Source organism: Danio aesculapii, chromosome 11, assembly GCF_903798145.1.
Source record: "Danio aesculapii chromosome 11, fDanAes4.1, whole genome shotgun sequence".
In the NCBI taxonomy this organism is placed as follows: Eukaryota; Metazoa; Chordata; class Actinopteri; order Cypriniformes; family Danionidae; genus Danio; species Danio aesculapii.
Genome location: NC_079445.1, coordinates 31,427,372 through 31,449,964, shown reverse-complemented (window position 1 = coordinate 31,449,964; position 22,593 = coordinate 31,427,372). Strand labels below are relative to the sequence as shown.

Sequence of the window (22,593 nt, the reverse complement as noted above, 5' to 3'; positions counted from 1 at the left end):
TACAAACCATTAACTAACAATACTAACTTAATATACTATTAATTAGATGTTTATTAATAGTTAGTGAGGCAGAAATTAGGTTTAGGTTTTGGGTAGGTTAGGGATCTATAAGATCATATTTAATAACTACTAATGAACAGATAATATCTTAATAATAGACAGGTAATAAGCCAGTATCTAATAGCATGAATTGTGACCTAAACTAAACTGTTACCGACAAACTCTTGTGTGCAAAAATAACATTTTTGTCTGTTTAAACCAAACAAAATCAAGATTCACACCTTTAATTTGATGACATCTAATTACCTGCAGTCTCGGGCGAACTCTTTAGACTCATCAGTGCAGTAAAAGAATCGTCCTTTAAAAAGCTGCACGGCCACCACAGCGAAGATGAACATAAACAGCATGTAGACAATGAGGATGTTCAACACATTCTTCAGAGAGTTTACTACACAGTCAAACACCGCCTGGGAGAAACAGACCAGTTATATTAGCAAAGTATGCTAACTGGGCTAACAAAACACAGGATGATGCAGTAACATGTAACATAGCTGTGCAGTCTTGACAGTACTTTTAGTTTCGGAAGACGTTTGATGGTCTTGAGTGGACGCAGCACCCTTAGAACCCTCAGAGACTTGATGATACTGATGTCTTTCCCCTTACTGCTCCCCCTGTGGATTGGAGGAAAACATCAAGACATCAACATGAGGCAGAAAGAAAGACAAAGATTTCCTTTTTCATCATATTTGACATGAATGTTCCTTGAGCTTCCCTCCAGCTCAAAATAGCAGTTTCAATATCACCATGCAGTTAATCGTGTAGTATAAATGATTTTGAAGATTGATTTGTAGTGGAATGCAAATCTTCGTTTTTTTCAAGCAAGTCTTCATAGGCCTTCAGACTCATAACTACGGTTTTCTGTCTATTTATTTTACCTACTCTAAGCATTCCAACAGCATAACACATTCAAATATCAAGTAAGTATCAAAGTTGTCAGGCATTTTTCGGTGCAATGCCCAGCCAAACCTCTTTCTTTCTTTTTTGTTATTATTTTTAGCTGTGTTAGAGCATACAGGGGAATGAAGGTCTGGGATATGGAGGCTGTTTGTGTTAATTGTAGGTAACATGACAAGACTGAGGGTTTATTGAGATGCAGAAAGCTAGAGGACTTGAGTCCAACTGTATCTTGTCCCTAGAAGAACTTGAGGAAGCTCAAACCAGGAGACAAAGACAAGTTACATGGTCATTTTATTGCATTCAAAATTAAAAAAGGAAACAAAAAAGAGGGGAAAACTGTTAAGAAACTTCTTGCCACTAAAACACATCTGGATTTTTACAAGAAATTAACAAGAAATACTGGCCATTTTGACGAACTTTTGATCAAGACACTTATGTAGTGCTATGAGGGCTAAAGACTGTCTACACTTTAAGTTGCTTATGCCTAAACAAAATGACCAATTACTAACACGGACAAAATTCACTGTAAGTTTAATGCTAAATAGGGAAAATGTTTACATATATAATGCATACAATGGCATAGAAATAAACAAAAATAATGGAAATAATTATTAGTTTATTATATAACTATTCAAAAACTATTCTATAAAATTAAAAGTTAAAACTTAAATAGGTGACGCAGTGGGTAGCACTCTGGCCTCACAGCAAGAAAGTCGCTGGTTTGAGCCTCGGCTGGGTCAGTTGGCATTTCTGTGTGGCGTTTGCATGTGCTCCCTGCGTTCACGTGGGTTTCCTCCAGGTGCTCAGGTTTCCCCAATAAGTCCAAAGACATGTGGTATTGACCTTATTCTACAACGCGCAAGTGCGCTCGTTTTTGCGATTGTTTTAGGACTTCCGATTCATTTGCCTATAGAAGAAATGACTAGAAATAATAAACGGCAGAAAACGATCAAACTACTCGCTGTGACTGCATGACTATACATAAAAAGTAGAATAATATTATACGAAAAAGATCAGTTTGCAACATCAAGCAGCATAACGAGCTGTTTTTAACCTCTAAAAATGAATGGAAGTGAATAAGACCGGAAGTGAATTGGGTGAATTGGGTAAGCTAAAATTGTCTGTAGTGTATGTGTGTGAATGAGAGTGTATGGATGTTTCTCAGTGATGGACTGCGGCTGGAAGGACATTAGCTGCGTAAAACATATGCTGGATAAGTTGGTGGTTCATTTCGCTTAATGACCCCAGACTAATAAAGGGACTAAGAAAATGAAGAAAAGAAAAGAAAATGAATGAATGAATAAAACTTCAATAGTGAGGTTAATAATAATGGTAATATGAAATAATGAGTAAACTAGTAAAATTTATCTAAAGCATTGCCGTAGCCAGGGTTTGAAGATTTTGAGGTCCAGGGATTACCAATAAAAATAACTACTATGCTGTGTTGCCAGATATTGCAAAAAAACTAAACAAAAGCAGTACCCTAAAAATGCACTAAAATACTTTCGAATTCTGTAATAGGACACAAAACCTATACCTTCATCTTCCTACTGTATTAACAACCTAATTAGTGTTTTTAACGCTCTTACATTAAGTATTAAAATCACATCCAAAGATGCTTTTAATCAGGGTATCTACAGCTTTCTAAGAGTTATATTAAAGACTTTTTAAGACCTTTTTGAAACTACACAGAATGAAATTTAGGGCCAGTTTTATAGTACAGCATGCAGCACAACTAACGACAATCCTAAACACTGTTATTTATACATATAAAGTGTGAACAACCTATTATAATTACGGTATTCTGATAATAATTATTATTATTATCAATAATGATAATAAAATAATAATTGTAATTTCAAAAATCATGATAAAAATGTTACATTAGTTCCACCAAACTGCATTAACAACACTAGCAAAAACTTTCCAATGTAAATAATTTAAATTAAATATAACAATATCTTACATGTATAGCTTTTTATTACTGTTTTTATAAATACTTTTTTTCTGATTTTGTTTCATCTAGTTCTGGTGAAGCATTTGCTGACAAGTTCGACATGATGTTTTCTCTCTTTAAACAATTAAGACCGATGCCTAAGAGAACTTTTTAATCACACAGCACATATTTTAAAAGTTTAAAAGAATAAATAAATGTTTAATGTAGCTTAAAAGCATTTCAAAGCATTTAAATATTACTTTCACACTTGAAAAAATTCAGGAATCAGCATTTTATTGGATTCTGCCAAAGACTATAAATGGCCTTTGGTTCTGTCTATGTTGATTTGCGTAATGATAGATGGAGACATTTAAGTAGATTTTAAAACAGAAACAAAATCAACTTTACGGGGTCGATTCGATTGCATTTTTAAGACCTCTGAAAGGCAGATTTAAGACATTTTAAGACTTATTAAGGCCTTATTTTTATCCTATGGAATTTAAGACTTCTTAAGGATCCGCGGACACCATTTTAATTACATCTGGCAACATGGTACAATGGTGACTGCAGCTTAATTATGTTACATGACATGATTTCTTTTTTTATTATTTTTAACACCTACAATTCTAGAAACATGAAAAATGTATTGAGGCCTGGACCTTGGTGACCTCATAGCTGGTTACAGGCCTGATTACAAGGGTCATTTAAGTATAAAACAAACTAAAATAATAAAATTAATTAATTACACTACAAATAAACATTTACATAAACAAATAATAAGGTTAATAATGAGTTGATAATGTGATTTAAATATATAACTTATAAACATTGCAATGGTTATTTTAGAAATAAAAAGAATCTCCAAGTAGACTAGACTATTTGTGCACCAAACAGTGTAGACAGTGTTAGCCATCACATCCTGTATGAATCCTCATTGAGCCAGGCTCAGTCTTGTCAAAGTGGCAGGGCTGCTTTTTAAAAAAAGTATTTACACATGTCCCAAACACAAACAGAGGTGAACTCTTTAATCAAGCGGCCAAAGACGGCTGCCTTTAACTATGAACTTCCTGACAAGTCCCAGTTGAAGACCGGCCAGCTCATGGCAGATTGATTGAGTCGGAGCGCTGGAAAAGATCCAGGGTACCAATAATCAATTACTCGCTCCTGACTGTGTACAAAACCATAAGCTGTGTGCAAAACTCTTCAGATACTTGGTGTTCGGGTCCACACTTTCATTAGACTCCAAATGAAATAAAAAGAACCAGAGTGAGTGAATAAAGAGGAAGGGAGGGATGATTGGGAAGGGAAAAAGAAAGAAAGAGAGAGAAGCCATCGCGTAAGCTGGACGGTAGCCGTGCCACAATAAAGAGGGGAGAGACTTTACCCAGAGAAGCTCCTGTTGATCACCAAGGCGAAGACATAAGAGAGGGTCAGAGACAGACAGCGGAAGAGACAGAAGAGAGAAAGGAATACACACATACACACACACAAACACAGAGAAAAAGAGAAAGAGACAGAAAAAAGAAACAAGATACTGGGAGTGGCTTGGCAGAGGAAGAACATCAATATGAGAGACGGACAAACACACAGAGAGAGAGAAAAAGGACCAAAGGAAAAGCCCCAGCCAATGATTTAAAAAGAGTTGAAAGGTTCAGAGGTCAGTGATTAATTAAGATGCACTAAACCATAATCTACAGCTACAATAGGCCTTTTGATGAATAGGATGATTCGGATTGTGAAATTGATCACAGCTGAACTGAAAAGCAACAGAAATGAAACATTTAATGCGAAGTTCACTTTTATAGGTGCCAACTTTGCTTAATGTGTCTTTAAAGGGGTAGTTCACCCAAAATTAGTTCAACTATTTTAATAATCTTTTATAGCAAAACAGTGCTCAGCATATATAAGTACACCCCTCACAAGTCTATCTTTTAAATTCATATTTTTAATAGGAAGCTATACAATATTATATTTGTGCATATACATTAGATTAGTCAGTACTGAAGCCAAATCTGGAGCTAATCTAACAAAATAATGTACAATAACATTCCAAAAACTAGTACACCCAAATGTATGTTATAGAAAAATACTAAATAAAGGAAAAATCAAGAGAAGCAATTTTTAAAAAAAATTTGTTGAAATTTTGTAGGTTGTAATGTTATTTTACAATATTTAGCTTGAATTTAATTGTATTATCTTTTAATTTCTAAATATGTTTGATGACTAAAATATTATTTTAATAAATATATCTGTTTAATAAATCTGTTTTGTTTAAATGCACCAAAATACATTGCCTATATTCACTGAGAAACGGATAAAAATATTTATTTTCAAAATGTGGTGTACTCAATTATGCTGAGCACTGTATATTTCCACACTTAAAACTAAAATGACTTAAAAATAAATCTTACATCCCCATTTTTTTGCGCTCTTATACTTATTTTTGTTTTAGTTTATCTTATTTTATTTCATACTCTAGATTTTTATAGTAGGTGCACAGTTCTGTGTTATTGTCAATTTATGTTGTTTGATGTAGCACCTTGGGCCTAGAGTTGTGTACTGCACTGGATAATGACAATAAAGCCAACTTGACTTTTTAAATAATCATATGTACACTGAAATGTTGTTTGCACCTAGATCTACAGAAGACAGCAACCAAAACCCCATTCAGCATAACAAGTTTATAAAATAACAATTAGTCCCTTTACTTGCCATTCAATATGCTTCTATGTACATAAAATCATTGATTTTGCAAATTTACTTTGATGCAGACACTTATATTGGGCCCAATATATTATTTATTACTACTAGGCCTACTATTATTAGTAGGGCCAGACAGAATCTGCTGACTTTTTGCTGTTTCTGCACAGAACTTTGTAAAAAGAATCTGCGGATTTATGCTGAATGATTTGGGAGTGGTCTTAACTAAAAACTTAATCTATGAAATAAAAAACAACACCATTGTAACTTTATTAATGTCTACATGCAAATATTCACTTAATTGTGTAAACAAAGCAAGTCTCTCATATAATATATCTACTAAAAGACAGAAAAATATTACTTTACAAACTGTATTGTAAATAAATCGTATGAACATTTTTATATTTGTCAACAATATCACTGAAATCAATTTAAAAATGGAATAAATACATATTTTACACTCATACAAGAAAATAAAGACTCAATGATGGGCCAAAAACTGTGGATTTCTGTGTGCGCAGATTTTCATGTGGGCCTACTTATCGGGGATTAATTCATGCTCAAATTTTCCACAAACACACCATTGGTTTTCCTTGAATAGTTAGGACTTTTCACAGACTTCGGTTTTTATACACTCTCAGAAATAAGGTACAGGAAGCTGTCCTGGGGCAGTACCTTTTCAAAAACATACTTATTGTTCCTGAAGGTCCATAATGGTACATCAAAGGTACGTTTTAGGTACATTTGGGTACAATATGCACCTTTTGAGGTACCATTGTGGACTCTTTGGGTACAAAATAAGATCTTTAGAAAAGGTACTGCCCACAGTGACGCTCCTGTACCTTTATTTCTGAGAGGTGTACGAAACAACAATATATCATATACCTAAACACAACCTTACCCCTAAACCTACTTCTTAAGAAAACCATTTTTGTATGTGTGTGAATTTTTTCACTTTAAATAAACAATATTGAGAGCATATTTTAAATATGTTCCCCCAAGTTTTCTCCACAATTTCAAAACTCCTGTGGGGAACACTTTGTGCTCACAACATAGCATAAACAAGTCATACACCCACACGCGCACACACCTGAGTGTGCAGCTCTCACTGTATATGACTGAATCACTCTCACACACTCCCGCCTGCCAGGATTATTTGGCAGGCCTTTAATCTGGGCCAGTCCCAATCAATAACTGAGGATCAAACTTGCACCCTTATAGATCAGGACCAGCCCACAGAAGAGTAGGGTGAATCCTCACTCCACCATGCCAAATCACAGGGAGATCCTTGAATCAGCACACCGTATCAGACACTAGAGCCGGAATGGAGGGAAATCCACAACTGACTGCAGTGGAGCCAAAATGGCCGCATGCTGCTGTCACCTCAAGGTGCAGTGCGGGATGGTATTTTTGTTGAATACTTTCAAGCAGCACATCGAGTCTGTAACCCGGCGCATATCACCTTAACAACCCCTATTTTGTTCACAAACGCTTCTCTGGTATTTGTGTTAACTTCATTCTTTATGAGAAGAATGAGGTTTTGAAAAAGGTTGAACATTTGTTGAGTCATTTTCTTCCTTCTGTGAAACTATAACAAACAGGCAAGTTTTTCCTGCAACAAACTGAGTTATTCTGGGTCAAGGGTTTTCAAACTGTGCTAAATTAAACATAATTAATAATTAATCAATAAAATAAGATTAAAATAAAACATTTAATTAAATTAGCACATAAAAAATGATTACAAAGGAAATAAACGATTCAATAAAAATCCACAAATATTATTTTTAATTTAAATAATATAGTTGTACATAAAAACAATATTATAAAAAGGTTGAAACTGCAAATAAATAAACCTAAAAATATTTTAGACCCATGTATAATTTAATAGCATAAATCTGGTATATTTTAGATCCATATAATAGTCATACAAACTTACTCTTTATGCAAGAAATTAGACTATATAGACGCCTTTCATGGGGGTCCATGAGACCAAAATGTTGAAAACCCCTGTTCTGGGCACTCTGATATAGTGTCGTGATCATGCATACAGTATACCCAGAATGCATCAAAGTGGAGCAAATAAGACCCAAATTAAATAGTTTATTCATTTATTCACCCCCAAGTTGCATCAAACCACCATACTCTTCCTTATTTAGGAGAAACATGGGTTGGAAACAACATGACGGTGAGTAAATATTCACAGGTTATAATGAAAGTATATAAGCTTTCATTTCATATACATGTGAGTGTGGGAAAGAGAGAATGAGACGACAACAGATGAAGGACAAAAGATGAGAGAATTAACAAGAAGTGACTGTCAACCTGGAGTCTTTGTTTTTGTTTTTGTTTCCTTTACTATAGCAATGCACCATTCCCAATCTTTCATGGCCAATTACAATTGCCAAATCTTTTGGATTTTGGATTTTTTTAAAGCAAGAAAAATGTGAAAATATGAGTACAAATTAGAAAATTGAATAAGAATATTGAGTATAAACTGTATAAAGTGATTATTTACTTTACTTAAAATTTGAGTAAATTTATTGCCTTAAAAACAAGTTGACTTTATTTAAAAAAGTGAGTAAATCCATTGTAACTTGGAACTGTTAAGTTGATTTAACTATAATTCATAAATAATGAATAATTATAAACATAGTTCATTCACTTAAATATTTTAAGGCAAGGGGTTAACTCACTTTTTAAGTAAGTGTTCTAATTGTTTTAAAGTTACAGGTTTACTCAGTTATTTTAAGTAAATTCAACTAGTCATTTTTCACAGTGTATGTACATTGATTGCATTGTATATCAAAAAGTATTTATTCATTAATTTATTTTCTTTTTTGCCGGCTGGCTTAATTAGAAAACAAACTCTGCACTGTAGTCACAATATAAATTCATAAGTCAGCTTGGTGCAAGTGGTAATTTAAATTAGATTATATCATTTCAAAATATGTGACTAAATATTATGAATCTATAATTTGATTATAAATCTAGTCATATTATATATCTATATTATGATCACACACTGAAAAAACTGATTCGCTGGATTTACAATATTATAATTTTTAACGGTGCTGTATGTAAGTTTTTGACTCTTCTAAAGCATAAAAATAACACAATATGTTTGCAGATATTTAAGAAACATGCTAAGTGAACATTCTTGTTTATTTGAAAAACAGAGCTGAAGTCAGATATTTTGCTTTGAAAAAGTCTGCTAAGTGCTGGATCGCTGTCTTTGTTTTGGTTATTTTAACTCGCCCAATGCCACTTTAGCCAATTATATTTCAGCACCCCGAGTTGCCTTCGTGGAAAACAGCGAATTTCATTTATTCATTCAGAAAGGCTTGCAAAGCATGCGCCCATGACCGAAATGCAACCTCCAGTGGACAGTAGCAGACTCTGAAATGAGACGCAGATTCAGAGTTCACATGAGGTTATTAATTAGCAAATAATATAAATATTATGAAGGTAAACATTAGATGAACAGGTTACATTGTAACCACGTGTCCTAACAACACACTACATGACAAGATTTGTAGTGATAAGCATTTTGGCTGTTTGCACCAGACAGAAACATGACAGAAATTTAAATACAGCCATTCAGAATCACAGAATACGCACTCACGAAATGGTAAGGTTTATAATCTAATTAATACATATTAAACCTCTTTAACATTATTAAACGTGCATGCTAAATCAGTGATATGTGTTGGTTTGAGTCTAAAGTTCTAAAGTCGATTTGAAACGGTTTATTTTATTTTCAAAATCTGAGGTGAACTATCTGCTGCTGCTTTCAGTATATGGCAATAAAGGTCATGTAAAATGGCACGCAAACTCACATTAGCATTTAACATTGAATAAAGCGCATGAGGTGTACCTGAGGTGATGATTGTCAGTTTTCTGTTGTTCAGCTGAAAGAAATAGAAGTCCTTTCTAATATATCAATTCGAGGTGTCGATTAAAACAAAAACTTCTTTAATATGGAGAATATTCCTTCTATCGTGTGCCGTTGCTTTTATTTAGAACACGATTTACATAAGCCTTTAGGCTCGATCGCCAGACTCGCTCCTGTTGGTCCTCAATCTGGCAACCTGCACTTGCATTTGTTTTGATCCAGGAATGCTAGTTCAACCACTGGTTGTCAAACTTACATACTGAACCTTTAAGGTAACTACTTGAAAACAATTTATATGGGTTGAACTTAAACAAATTAAATTTAGTAATGTCCAATTTATCCTATATAAATTATTTGCAAACAGTTAATTTTTTGTAAATCCAGTGAATCACTTTTTACACTGCAAAACCACTGAAGAGTGAATTAAACCAAGATCAATATTAATTACATTTGTTAAAAGTTAATGCAGAATATCTTATGTTTGCTCTGTGCTGCCGGTACAGTATCTGTTTGTCAAAATAAAGAGAAAAAAAAAAACAATTCTGGCCAGTCGATCGGTGCATCTCTACTTGACCGTATCCTTCTAGATCTCTTGTGGTCTCTCTTTTTCACTCACTTTGTCAGACTCAACAAATGGAGGCCCGAATGATAAACAGCCTGACAGCTGGAGTCTGTCCAAGGCAGCTTAGTGCTGATGGAGGAAAGGAGAGGAGAGGAAAGGTGGATGGGGAAGAGCTTGTTTTTGAGGAATGAGACAGGGCTGATAGGGTGGACAGAGTTCATTAGGGTCAGGGGAAGGGGGATGAAATTTAAGCGTTGCCTGTGGAGTGATTTTTAACTCAAAGCAGGATTGAAACCTATCAGGACATGTGTATGTAAACATACAGGCTGATAGATTTCACTGCAGGCATTAAGCTAACACACGGTCATTCACATCAGCATACTATTAGCCTTCTTTTGGGAAGTAGTTACACTAAAAAAGGTATAGATTAACACATATATAGTAATATATTATTAAATATACTCAAATATACACAAATAAATAGACACAAATGTTTGGGGTTGCATGTGCATGTGTTTGTGAAATTGATTAACATTTATGAAAACAGTTGTGCTTATTATTTCTGTGGACTTTATTCACAACTTTTTTAATGAATGAAAGGTTAATAAAACATATTATTTGAATATGAAATCTTTTACAGCAACATAAATGTTTGTACTGTCGTTTTTAGTCAATGTAATGCATCCCTGCTGAATAAAAGTATGGATTTCCCAAATTTTGGACATTTTTTCTTAAATGACATTGGAGGCTATTGTATGTATGCTGATGCTTTGACTGATATACATAGTTATGTCCATCTTCCTCAGTCTCTGATTTTTATTGCATGTTGAATAGCAATGTTAACAATGAGTCAAAAGATCACTATGAAGCGAATGACAAGTTAAAGGGGTCATAAATTGAGAAATCAAATGTCTCTACATCTTTTGATATAATAGTAGTCACTGTACTATAAAATATCCAACATGTTTAAACAAAACAGTTTGATACAGGCTTTTTTCCACTGAAAAAAAGATTATTTTAAAGAAGTGGACTGTTTCAACACATTGTGTGAGTAACAATGTATACATACACTTTATTAGGTACACCTTACTAGTACCAAGATGGACCCCTTTTTGCCTTCAGAACTGCCCTAATCCTTTGTGGCATGGATTGAACAAGGTACTAGAAATATTCCATAGAAATCAGCAGTTTCTGATATACTCAGACCAGCCCATCTGGCACCAACAACCATGCCATGTTCAAAGTCACTTAAATCACCTTTCTTCCCCATCATGATGCTTGGTTTAAAACTGGAGCAGATCGTCTTGACCATGCCTACATGCCTAAATGCATTGAGTTGCTGTCATGTGATTGGCTGATTAGAAATTTGCGTTAACGAGCAGTTGGATGAAGTGGCCGGTAATAAGTAAATGGATAAAGTGGCCGGTAAGTGTATATTACATAGCATATTGATTACATCGTAGAAGTATCCATCTATTATTATAATATGCAAAATTATTAATCATAGCAAAAGGGTGCTATTTACCATGTTTTAAAAGTGGGACACCACATTGTTTTGGAGTGTTTAACAAAAAAGGTAAGGGAAAACTTTTTAATAGTTTATTTTTAATGTAAAGATCTTTCGGTAACACTTTACAATAAGGTTCATTTGTAAATGCATTTGATAACATGAACTGATCAAGAATAACACTTGTACAGCATTTATTAATCATAATTGAACATTTACTAATGCTTTATTAACATCCAAGTCCATGCTTGTTAACATTAGTTAATGCACCGTGAGTTAAGATGAACTAACAATTAACAACCGTATTTTCATTAACTAAAGTTAACTAACATGAACAAATACTGTAGTAAATGTATTGTTCATTGTTTGTTCATGTTAGTAAAGGCATTAATTAACATTAACTAATGAACCTTATTGTAAAGTGTGACCGATCTTTCTAATGTTACAAGTGGACACATAGTCTGTATAGTATACAGATATAAGTATACTGTATAAGTATATTCTAAAATAAAAAACAGAAGTTCATGACCACTTTAAGGCAATTTCAAAAAGCTGTTTAGACTGGGTTCTTCAGATTTACTAGCAGCATGTAAACTGAAGAGGTTTAAATATTTAATGTTATAATTTTGAATAATCTGGCAACCAATACAATTCAAACAAATGCAAATTCAAACAATTCCAAACTGCCAACACATAATCAACATTACCAAATAATAAATTTAAGTAACTTGCCATTTGCTCCAGAAATTACATAATGCCAATATTAAATTAAAAAAAGATCAGAGATTGTGTCTTCAGTCACTTATTTTTGCATATATTGTAGTCAGAATTTGAAGTGGGTCAAAAAAGTTGAAAAATTTGTCTAAAACTACCAAACAACACCCATTCCTGTCCATTTTGGTGTACTTCAAATGTTGACTACTATATATATATAATCGAAAGCCTTGTGTAAAAGTGTCAAACTACTACTTGTAATGCAACCAAGTCTAATGTCAGTGCCCAGCAAGCATTTAAAAAAAAAGATGTCTTATAGATGTCTAAACATAGTCATCTTGGCTAAAACAAGGTTAAATTTGGACTGTCAGTGAAAGTCTAATAGACATCTAAACGTAGACAGCTTGGCTAAAACAAGGCTAAACTTGGGCTGTCAGTGAAAATCTAATAGATGTCTAAGAATAGGCCAAAACTAGACTAGTCATCAAATAAAAAGAAATGAATGACTACACATATAAAGTCTGTCTAATCTATTTGACCATTAGTCTAGTTTTGGGTTATTCTTAGATGTCTATTAGATTTTCACTGACAGCCCAAGTTTAGCATTGTTTTAGCCAAGCTGTCTACATTTAGATGTCTATTAGATGTCTATTAAACACAAAACTGTTTGCCGGGTGTTACCTCAAGACTCCCACAAGACTCCCACATCCCACGTAATCTCACAAACATGCAAAACAAATTTCTTCCATAAACATAAATGTAATCTGGCCTATGAGACTGAGGAGGATGTACACACACTAGATAAAACATGCAATGAAAAAGGGCTAAAAATCATTCCAGGCTCATGTTTGCAAACTCTCCTGATCGTCCCACTCTGGGTTTCAGCTTTTTTGTTTTCCACCACCCTCTTTCTATCCCCCAGGCTGCTGCCCCCTCAGGCCGTGCAAAGGAAAGAAAGAGTACCTGTGCAGGACGGGCTCTCGCTGATCCAGACATGGAAACCGCCTGGGCACTAAAAGGGCTACAGGTGCCTGGAGACCCCTCGCCCCCACTGGGCCCCGCAGGGCTCAAAACTACCCTTCTCAGCAGGGGGAAAGTGTGACGGGACAGGGTTACGGTGAATACTAGGACAATGGAATGATGATGAATTGAAAAAACAAACATGTCTATGCACTTATTTTTTTATCTGTCTATTTTTTAAGGTAATTTAGAACAATAAAGGGCACCTATTTTACCCCTTTTTCAAAATTTAAGATAAGTCATTTCTGTCTCCAGAATGTGTCTGTAAAGTTTTAGCTCAAAATATCCATCAGATTATTTATTATCCCTTTCAGAATATTGTAATTGGAATAACACACTGTAGTTTTTTTTGTTGCCTGTGCCTTTAATGCTAGTTCTCCCCGCCCACTGTTCCCACTTGTCTGTCAGAGTGTGCCTCAATCTTCACCTCAGCTGTGTCAGATAAACAGCACAGTGACGGACATGAAGTAAGCCAATCTCACGTAACGTTTGTGAGAGATACTACAGTAAAAACATTACCAATGATTATTTGATGTATTTGTTGTGGAGTTAATTCAAGCCTTTCTGCAACGATGAGTCACACACAATGTTGTTGCAAAGTTCACGCAGGCACACAGACACACACAGCACGTGCGTTTAACTTTGCACTGTTTTTGCACGGCAAGCATGACAGGACATGAATTAATATCCACTGCTGTATGGATATACATTATTTTAATGTACAAAATAAACCTGATTTACCCGGACTGAAGCGTCTTCTTTTATAATTGTACTGATATGCGACTGTGGTAATGAATTAAAGACGGTAAAATCACTTTTTAAAATGTTTTAAACTTGTAAAACTCATTCTCGATCACATTTGTTGATAATTGATGATCACAGAGAGCTCAACAGATCTTTTAATCCCAGTTGGTTTGCACACATCCTGCCTTGTTGATATGATTATACACATTACTACAAAGACCTGTAAATATGCAGCTGTCAATCAATTCGGTGGGCAGGGAAACCGCACTCTTACATCACATTGCGGTGGGCCTCAAAACAGGAGGGATTGGGATCCAATTTTAACGTAAGGAAATTTTAAAAAAAGAGACTTATTGTGTTTCTATCACCCCGATATGACTAGACACACTACAGCTACACACAGTTCTGTCCAAATAGCTTACAAAAGATTAATTTCATCATAGGTGCCCTTTAAGATTTAAACAAAATATGGAATGTTGTAGATTAATGTAATTAACTGATATATATGTATTTTTTTCTATTAACATATAACTAACTAGCTAACAAATAAAATACTTATTTATTGTAAATCACAAATCTAATAAAAGTAAGAATTATCAAATGGACTCTTAATTATTTCCATATTTTTATTTATCATTTATCACAGTGGATATTTAAAAAAAAACACTTTAATTGAATATTTAAATATATTGATTTATTAGTTTAAGTAAATGAAATGTACTTTTTTTTACTAAAAGTGAAAAATAATGTAGTTGCAAAATGCATCATACAATTAACCTGCCTCAGATATTTCTTCTAAATTTCATATGGAGGAATTAAAATACAATTTAATGAGAAATATACGAGGATAAATGTTTGGGTTTGTATTGAACTTCAAGATACAAAGATAAAATCACTTCTGAAGCTCACATACAGTTGAAATCAGAATTATTAAACCCCTTTTGAAATAGTTTTTCTTGTTTTAATATTTCCCAAATGATGTTTATTTGATGTGTTATCCCAAATGATGTTTAGTTAATAGTAATGAGATATTAACACTATTATGTTTAGAAATGTGTTGGAAAAATCTGCTCTCCGCTAAAAAGACATTTGGGAAAAAAATAAACAGGGGGGCTTATAATTCTTACTTCAACTGTATAAAGTACAAACCTAGCATTTTCATTGCAGTTCCCCACTGGCCTCCCGTTTCTTCTCATTTAGAATCCTACTAGTGTTATTGTTGGTTTTTGACAGGAGTTTGTTTCAAAAAATCAAAAGCTCATGGACTGATGAATTGAATTCACAGTTAAAGAATGAAATTAATAAAAGGTGTTCAGTGAGAGATACGATGTAGGATGAAAACGTGAGACTAAAGACAGACAAACACAAGCTAATGGCAGCACTTGGATGGCAAAGAATTGGAGGCGTGACCAAGTAAAAGCTGGGGGTCTGATTTGCCAGAGAGAGAAGAGAGACAGACAGGCTGGTCTAGACAGAAAGTGAGTGCGCTTGAGTGTGTGAAAAGAGAGAAAGGCCTTCATTTGTGTGACTGATTGAGTGAGACAGAAAGCAAAGTGATAAGAAAAAGAGATAGAGAGCTGAAAACAGTGCTGACAGGAGAAGAAAAAGAGACCAGAAGAGAGAGTATTGATGAAGCTCCAGGGTGGCAGAGGACAAGATAAGGGGCAGCAGGCAGGTGCTGTGTGGCAGGAGATGCAGTGGGTAAAAGGGCACTTACGTGAAGGCAAAGGCTACCAGGGCACCACTAACCACTACAAAGTCCAGAAAGTTCCACAGGTCACGAAAATATGAGCCCTCGTGTAAAATCAAGCCTAACACCACCATCTGAAACACAAAGCAGAGGAATCAAGTGAAGAGGCAAAACCACACACAGAAACTCAATCACACATTTGATTTACGATTTGAATTACGATTTACCTTGATAAGCATCTCAAAGGTGAACACTCCAGTAAAGACGTAGTCAAAATAACGCAAAACCTGCATGACAGGAAGACAATTTATTTACAAATATGTTCTGTAAAATGCAAACTCTACTTGAGATCAAATCAAATCACATGACATTCGCAAACTGAGATGTGGGGCTAAATAGTTGAAACTATTGGCATTTTGAAATTTATTGATATAATCATTTATTTTTAATAAATGTTCATTGTCTAAACTAATAAGTGAATTGTCTCAGACATTTCCCTCAAAATATCATATGATTCGGACAAATGAACATAAACATTAATGTGACCACAAAACCAGTTATATGTGTCAGTTTAAAATAAAATAAATAAATACATTTTTCATTGATCGATGGTTTGTAGTGATAGGATATTATTTGGCAAAGATACAGCTACTTGAAAATCTGGTTTAAATTAAGTTTATAAAAAACTAAATATTAGGAAAATCGCCAAATTAAGTTCTTAACAATGGAAATTATTTATCAAAACTTGCATTTTATTAGATTTATGTAGGGGCTATTTTTTCATTAAAGATTATCTTTACTTAATATTCTAATGATTTTTGACATTATTCATAATAACAGTTGTAGAAATATACATTTATATTTGAAATTAACAATAATCTTTATATAACTGAAAAGTTATTTGTTTTGGTTTTTAATTATCTCATTTCATTCAAAACTTTAGCTAAAGTATGACAGACCTTAAAACCACTTGTTTCCTGAGCACTTGAAAGTATTCCCTGACCAGCTTGAAAGTATCACTCAAAGACAAAGGCGCAGTCGTTGGGACCCTGCCTTTAGCAATTGCATCACTTTGGCACAGCCAGTGCTCAGGAAGCAAAAGATTGTAAGGTCTGTCACACCCTAGCTAGAGTTTTGAATAAAATTAAATAATTAAAAAAACCAAAGAATATAACTTTTCAGTTTTATATGGATTATTGTCAAATAAATTTCCACAGTATCAATAATTTTGTCAGGGTCACATGTTACTATTATTGACAGTATACAACTATGGATCTATAGCCTATATCAGGGGTGGGCAAACTCGGTCCTGGAGGGCCGGTGTCCTGCCCAGTTAAGATTCAACTCTAATCAAACACACCTGCTTATTGATTTCTAGTGATCTTGAAGACACTGATTAGCATGTTCAGGTGTGTTTGATTAGTGTTGGAGCTAAACTATGCAGGACACCGGCCCTCCAGGACAGAGTTTGCTCACCCCTGGCCTATATGCACTCAAAAAAATAATATTTTGCTGCTTGTTTAAACAACCTATTTAAAATGAGCTAAAATAACAAAATTTTTAAGATCTGTTTGAGACAACTTAATTGTTTTATGATCAATACACTTAAATTTGTTAACTTAATCAATTTGTGTTGAAACAACGTGAATGAATTGTGTGGAACCCTGCATATTTTACAGTATGTATCTATTGTTGGTCAATAAAATACTTACATGAATATTAATTATGACACTAAATATATATTTAAATCTTTTTCGCTCACTTGGTTTCTCTCTGAATCCTGTGAGACGGGATCTTCTGCTGCTAACGCGATGCTGCTCATAGCAATAACGGACAGAATACACATCTCGAAATAACGTAGAGTCAGGATGTAGTGACAGCATCTCCGGAAGCTGAAAACACACACCGGTTGAGATGAATAACATTTGCTTTTGCACTAACTCTCACAAACAAACACACAAGCACACTCTTACGGGTTGGTTGTGGATAGGATGAAACAAGAACTAAATGGTGGTATGCGTTTGTGCCCTTCTTCATCGCCACCATCGTCTTCCTCCTCCTCTTTCTTCTCCCCTTCTTTAGCTGGTTCTGTGTTGGCATTCTTGTTCACTGAACAATGAAAGAAAAGAACGGGAATGCTCAATAACAGGCTATTAACACAATTACATCTTGGTTTTTAATCAGCCAATGTCTGGCATTGAACTGTCAAGTGTTGAAACTGTTAAATGTTAATTAAATTCCATATGATGCGCACAGCATTAAATGACAAACATCCCAAAAGTAAAAATAAAACAATTGTTCATTTGAACCATAAGCCACTGTTGAAAATGTCATCTTATTTATATTTGAGCAACTAAATTAATGCTAAGTATGCTAAATCATAGGACTCAAACTCGATTCCTGGAGCGCCGCCGCTCTGCACAGTTTTGCTTCAACTCTAATCAAACACAGCTGTTCCAACTAATCAAGGTGTTCAAGACTACTAGAGACTAAGCAGGTGTGAGCTGGTCGGACCTAAACTATGCAGAGCTGCGGCCCGTGCAGGAATTGAGTTTGAGACCAATGATCTAACTGAATATATTCTGATTAAAAAGTATTACACTGCTGATATTACAGCTACCTCAGGAAACAGAAGACACTGTTATAAAAAAATGGTGATTTTATTATATTACGGCATTATATTTTAGGTTCATAGGAATATTTCATGAATAAGGCCACAGTACTGTACCTCTATAATTGTTCAGGCAATTGTTCTTTCTTATCTAGATTACTTTCCAGTGGTATGGTCGAGTGCATCAAGTAAAGACTTAAGATAAATTACAGTTAGTCCAGAACAGAACAGCACGACTCATTTTACACTGCAATAGAAGAGTTAATATTATGAAAATGCATAAAACTTAAGGTTGGTTATTGGTGAAGGATAAGGTAATTTTTTCTCTGCTGTAGAAAATTGATTCTCTTCATAAGAAATATTTCTGTGTCAAGAGTTCCAAGTGTACTGTACTGTCAACTTTTGTACAGTAATGCTAGTCAGAATTTTAACACCAGGCATGCATCAAAAGGAAATTTTTTTACTTCCCGTTTCAAAAGCTAATGTAAAGCAACGGACTGTAATGTATAGAGGAATGAAAACATACAGTAGAATAAATTGCCATCAGACATTACATGCTTTGTAACAAGTAAAATGAGGTTTAAATAAAATCGTTGAAGAAATATTTAATGGCACAATATTAAGTGGATTGTTGATCTGGATGTTTTGTATGAATTTTGCTTTTTTTATGTTTTTTATTGGTCTTTGTTGTTATGTATTAATGTAATTTTGTTTTGTGTTCGATGGACCCCAGGAAGAATAGCCACTACCTCGGTAGTGGCTAATGGGGATCCTGATAAATAATAAAAAAAAATAATAAAAATAAAATAAAATAATAATAAAATAAGGCCAATTCCCAAAATAATTAAATAGCAAACAAATCAAATACATAATTGTATACGTATTTTTCTTGTTCTTGTTAAGTGGTCTGCAATAAATCTGTGAGGCAGGGAAAAACTCAATTTGACACTTATTTAACATCCTTTTCAAAAATATTATAATAAAATGTGGACCTAAGGTTTAACCCTTTAAGGCACTAATTGAAATACTCATTGGAAAAACCCTGGAGTGTCACTGGGGGTTATTACAAGACCTTTTAACTTTTCTGATATATACATATGTATATAAATGAAGTAATCACATATGTTTTTTGACCAATATTGGGTTAATAATGTAATAAATGTAAAAAAAAAAATCATTGTGTTTTTATTATCCCATGTGGTTTTGTTTCTTCTGCAGAACATGTCTAAAAAGATATCTGAAACCAATTCTAAATGTTTTCCTGATACAGTTAAAGTCAATGGGGTCCAACAATAGACTTCAACAATAGAAGTCAATGGGGTCCAACAATAGATATCTTCTTCTGTGCATCACAGACAAATTACATACATGTTTGATGTGAGGGTAAATTAATAACACAATCTTCATTTCCTCTATAAGAAGAAACATAAAAAAAAAAGAAAATTGACAATTTTTCCAAATCATTTACTTACCCTCCACTTATTCCAAAGCAAAAAAGAGTAAATGTTAAGTAAATGTTCATACCCTCCTAAAGTTTTTTCATTTGCATACACACACATGCATATTGTGCATCCCTCACCTTGTAGCTTGGCATTGAGTGAAGGGTAAATGGGGGGCATATCTATGGCGGTGTGCTCCAGTTTGCTGGAGTCTGTCAGAATGAGACTGCTGTCGTGAAGATCTGGTCCACGCAGGTTCAGCAGGTTATTGGCCTGCTCTGGGTCATAGTAAGGGTCATAGAGGTCAGGGTCAGGGTCAGGATCGTGAATGGCCATCTTGCTGCTGTTGCGCAGGTTATCCAGATCCTCGCTGTACTGGCTCTCAGTGTGAGGAAGTCCTGGCTGAATTGGACGAGCCATTGATAAACTACCATCTCTAAAAAACAGAAAACAAAAACGAGGAATGAAAGATGAACAGCTGAAAGAACAATCTGTTTGATTAATAATTAGATGTTAATTCTGTTTGTGTTATTTTAGTGTAATTTCTAGAATATAAAGCAATGTTTCATCATCTAAAATGTGCTGTGACATATATATTTAATAGTAACAATAATTTAATGAACATCAAGCAAAACCTACATACAACAGTTTGACTTAAATACATTTTACTGATTGATGTCTGTAATTGTTTACAGAAAATACTGCCATAATTTCTTTGTTTTATGTTTTTAATTCATTCCACTGTGGTGACCTCTAATGAATAAAGGGAATAAGCCGAAGGAAAATGAATGAATGAATGTTAAAATCTATACTAAAATTTGAAATCCCAGGATTTCATCTACATTTTTGTAAAACTTAAACCCAAAAACCCTGGTTAAAGTATTCTTTAAATATTATTATTACTTTGTATATTTTTATTGCTTTTCTTTTTGATCTGCAGTTTATACTGTGATGATGATACTGTGATGTTGAAGAATTTACTGGTTGTGATATGTGGCTATTGTTCGGTTGGTTTGTTTTGTTAACCCTTTCACTCGTACGATCACACCGGTGTGATTAGAACATAAGAATGCAAACAAATGAAAATTGGAACATTAGATATTTCACAATATCTAGCGCTCAGCACTATAAAGGACACCACATTTTACAAAATGAATATATTTCTCCATTTCTCAGTAAATCTAGGCCATGTATTTTGGTGCATTTAAACAAAACAGATTTATTAAACAGATATATTTATTAAAATAATATTTTAGTCACCAAACATATTTAGAAATTGAGAGACAATACAATTACATTCAATCATAATATGCCAAAAAATTACAACCTACAAAATTTCAAAACCATTTTTCATTTTTTTGCTTCTCTTGATTTTTCCTCTTTTTAAATTTGTATTTAATATTTTTCTATAACATATACATTGGGGTGTACTAGTTTTTGGACCATTATCGTATGTTACGTTGTTAGAAAGCTCCATATTTGGCTTCAGTACTGACTAATCTAATGTATATGCACAAATATAATATTGTATAGCTTTCTATTAAAAATATGAATTTGAAAGAGAGATGTGTGAGGTATGCTGAGTACTTTAATTCTGACATTGGGAAAAAAAGAGACAAAAAAACTATCTACTGTATGCATGAATCTCTTCATGTAATGCAAGTCACGTGACAATCTTGATGTGTTGCTTTGGGAACTTTAAAGAGAGAGTTCTAAATAATGGCCACCATGAAAAACTTACGTGGGGGGAGGGGGGGGGGGCAGCTGGAGTATTTAGAACTTATATGTGAAAGGGTTCAATTAGGCAAAACACAGCAACACTGACTTCTTATTGCGATGCTGTCGACTCCTCTCCCTTCTCCCCTCTCCATCCCCGTGGTTTGCATGTCGATGTCTCCTCTGCCTCTTCTCCTGTCCGTCCTCTGCTTCTCCTCCAGCCGTCTCTCCTCTGCTGTGATGATCTCTGTGTTTCCTCCCTCTCTCTCCACCATCTTCATCCCTCCGCCTGTGCTGGTGGTGTCGGGGTCGCCTGTGCTCACCGGCGCCCTCCGCGTCACATTCGAAGCCGGTCTCAGCCAGCTCTGGGTGGTGCAGGGACTGGCGGCTGGAGTGGTGAGTGTGGTGGTGGTGGTGGTGGTGGTGATGGTGGCTGTGATGGTGATGGGATCTGGATGGGTTCTCTTCGCTTCGCTCCTGGGGGTTTGGTTCGTCGGGTCGGGGCTTGTTGGTGTTGTTGTTGCGGTTCTCCTGAGGATTGACAACTAGTGGACGGTCCAAGTGGGTCTTCACGTCAGGACGGTTACGGTAGTTCATCTGGAGATACAAAAAAAGTGATTTGATAAGCAGGGGTGAATTTATTGAATTGGGGGTCTTAAGCTATTTGAACACTCTTAAAATGCATCCTTTGTACTTTTATTTATCTTCTATTTATTTATATTGGTGTTTGTTGTCAATATGCTCATGTTTATATAGGCCTATTAGAGTGTGTGAGCCACTGCATTCAACATTTGTATGTTTATAACCACCTTTGAAAATAGTGGGGGTTCTGAGTCACTGGCATTGTTATTTTGGGGGTTGTGGGCTGAAAAGTTTGGGATTTAGAGCATAAATTGACAACTGGTCAAAATATCTTCTTATATTCCTTTTTAGATGACACAATACCAGTATTTTAAATCTATATTTTGTCTAATAAACCAGAGTTTCAATCCCAACAAATGAAATCATTTGATTTTTGACAAATTTTCTAACAAAATTTTCTCTTTTTCATGCATTTTCAATGCTAAATAAATTTTAAAAACTAACTTTTTATCCATCTTTTATC

The 22,593-nt window shown here is 34.4% G+C and overlaps 1 protein-coding gene across 1 annotated transcript in view; it reads right to left on the bottom strand.

Moving 5' to 3' along the window:
- Positions 1 to 22,593, bottom strand: part of cacna1ab (calcium channel, voltage-dependent, P/Q type, alpha 1A subunit, b) — a 145,128-nt gene that overhangs the window by 75,152 nt on the left and 47,383 nt on the right. Inside the window, exons 19-26 of the mRNA XM_056467844.1 lie at positions 21,598 to 22,085; positions 19,913 to 20,208; positions 17,696 to 17,831; positions 17,485 to 17,614; positions 15,950 to 16,009; positions 15,750 to 15,856; positions 572 to 671; positions 307 to 467 (exon numbers count right to left, since the gene is read on the bottom strand). Coding sequence (XP_056323819.1) covers positions 307 to 467; positions 572 to 671; positions 15,750 to 15,856; positions 15,950 to 16,009; positions 17,485 to 17,614; positions 17,696 to 17,831; positions 19,913 to 20,208; positions 21,598 to 22,085 — 1,478 coding nt within the window. The remainder of the gene's footprint in view (positions 1 to 306; positions 468 to 571; positions 672 to 15,749; positions 15,857 to 15,949; positions 16,010 to 17,484; positions 17,615 to 17,695; positions 17,832 to 19,912; positions 20,209 to 21,597; positions 22,086 to 22,593) is intronic.